The sequence below is a fragment of the Limulus polyphemus genome, unplaced genomic scaffold (genome assembly GCF_000517525.1).
Source record: "Limulus polyphemus unplaced genomic scaffold, Limulus_polyphemus-2.1.2 Scaffold289, whole genome shotgun sequence".
NCBI lineage: Eukaryota > Metazoa > Arthropoda > Merostomata > Xiphosura > Limulidae > Limulus > Limulus polyphemus.
In genome coordinates this window covers 287,113-289,644 of record NW_013665899.1, presented here as the reverse complement: position 1 = coordinate 289,644, position 2,532 = coordinate 287,113, and the positions used below count along the sequence as shown (strand labels likewise).

The following is a 2,532-nucleotide window of genomic DNA, read 5'->3' as shown; positions in this document are numbered from 1 at the left end:
AAATTAATCAACAAACGGAGACGTAACAACATGATTTAAGACAACTCCGAAATTTCTCTTACAACGCTTAGGATCAGGAATATCGACTTGGAAAAAAAGGTGTTATTTTCTAATAAAAGTTTTATAAGTATGATCTAAAGCATAATTAAATAAATGAAAATTGTTTCAAGTTAAGAACAAAGCTATACAATGGGCTATCCGTGCTCTTCCCATCACGGGTATCAAAACCCGGTTTCTATCGTTGTAAGTCCGCGGACGGGCCGCTGTGCCACTGGGGGGGGGGCTAATAAATAGGAAATGTTGTTTAATTTAGAGTTTCAATTAATAGTTATATTAAATAAAAATTGTTATTATTTAAATGTAGTGAAAATGAAACAAATACGAACTAAAAATAACCTCACCTCCCGAAATACAAAAACTGTTTTATTTATTAACTCCTCGTACACATGAATGGGTAAATAATAGTGGGTATGTATATGTAAATATGTTTAATGTTTTATACGCCAGATGCCAGGCTACGTGAACGTCATACTTGTGGTGTTGTAGTCATGCGAAAATGGAGGCTGTTCCGAGGTTACCTATGTTATCGTGCGAATTAAAAATCAGCCCATCACCATCTGATTTTGGCCCGCCTTTAAAAAAGGTAAAATGCAATACATAAGGATTTAAAATTTTTTTTGGTACATTCGTCACTTTAAAATTATAATCATAAATACCGAGTAAACTGATATGTAATTTATGTACTACTACTACAATTTATACAAGTTACAGTGTTGAGATAAGGTGACGGTATTTTGTAGAACAGTGCTGAAGTTTAATCTTCACGTGACTTTTGTTACGCATTTAAATGACAGATCTGTTAAAAATGTCAATAGTTAGTGAGACCAAGAAGTTGTTGTCTAAACCCAAGCAACGACAAGGTTTTTCATTTTGTACTCATTAAGTCATTTGTAGAAACCCTTTAGTTTAAAGCTATCGCAATGTAATCGTATAAATTGAGAATATTGAACAAGTGATTTAATCTTTATTACTTATAATGATCAATTTTGACGGTATTCTGCTATTAAACGTACAATGCTATTTTTTCAGAGACCATCGTATCTTATTTTACTTACATTTGCAGTAACTTTCTGTTCCAATATACATTGTGGTAATTAGTAATAATAGGGTCAGTCATGGTCATTTATGTTGGCCTGGTATGGTTGTCAAAAAGACATCAAACTTAAACTCAGTTGCAGTAAAAGCAAAGCCCACTTATGAGTTTTATGGAAGCCAATTATGGGCAAATGTTTGCATGCAAGTCAATAGCAATGCTCACACCATGAAAATGGCTGGTTGCATCTATTTTAATGACTGTGAAAATAGTCAACTGTGTATATTGTAAACCAAAAAAAAACAAGGGATATAAAATGTGTACCTGTAGTCAACATAAATCCAGATGTAGGCTATACTGGAAAAGCTTGCTGCATTAGAGACAGTTGTATTTCTCTGAAGAATGTACTAATTTTAGGATTTTTTTTTATAGTAAAAAGAACAGGGACATTTTCTATGACATGTTCAATGTCAGAACTGTGGTGACTGCACTAGTATTGTCATATGACAGTGATCTACCTAAGCCAATAATAAAAACAACAGACTGTATATTTCTAATATATTTCTACTGCGGGCATCATAATAAACATAAGAAATTGATTGTAAAGGTTTTTCAGGGCTTTTTTTTTATTCTGAGACATTTATCTTCCAGATAGTCTTTCCAAATATTAGAGATGTATGGTCATCCCATATTAAAAAAACATCTTTGATAAAAATGCTACATAGTCCAGTAGAAATTAAAAGCTAACAGTTAAGTTTACTTAAGTGTGGAAAATGATTGCATTACTGCTTGTCACTACAAGTCAACTGGCACAACTTTTGTGAGTTTCCAGTACTTTTAAATTTGAAGACTTTGAATCTGTAGCAATGCCACATTCCTAATTTAAAATCAACAAAATTTGTTTCGGGAAATTTATGACTCATTATACATGTAAGATTAGTAGTATAAGTACTACATTAGGCAAAGGTTGTTCATTGTTTTAAACTTAGTTTCACGGACCATGCCAAAACAACAAACATGCTTTAAAATTATTTATTCCAGTCATGTTTTGAATAGTTGTGATTCCACTACTATTGGCATAAAAGTATAGGGCAGGTAGAAAAATAATTGCTAATTAATTATTCTTTACATTAATCTAATGTAACAATTGTTAATTAGCATAAGTTCTACCTAGTGTTTATTACATTTACATTGGCAATCTATGTTAATGCTGGGTGCAAAGCCCAAAGCATGACAAGAGTAGGTGCATATGGTGGATTTTCTCCACAGAAATAACACTGCCATGAGCCTAGTGATATCTAATGAACAAGGCAAAATTTAGTGTTACAAGTCAGATTTTTAGAAGAAAAGCTAAATAATTCAATGATGAGGAACCCACTTTGAGACTAATAATGCTTGGAGATGTCTTGAATGGGTAATGAAGAAAAAACTTTAATATA

The 2,532-nt window shown here is 32.2% G+C and overlaps 1 protein-coding gene across 1 annotated transcript in view; it reads left to right on the top strand.

Moving 5' to 3' along the window:
* Positions 1 to 511: 511 nt before the first annotated feature.
* LOC106457073 (tyrosine-protein phosphatase non-receptor type 23-like) overlaps positions 512 to 2,532 on the top strand; it is a 69,477-nt gene continuing 67,456 nt past the window's right edge. The window contains exon 1 of the mRNA XM_022382891.1: positions 512 to 643. Within this exon, the coding sequence (XP_022238599.1) occupies positions 557 to 643 (87 nt within the window). The 5' untranslated portion in view covers positions 512 to 556. The remainder of the gene's footprint in view (positions 644 to 2,532) is intronic.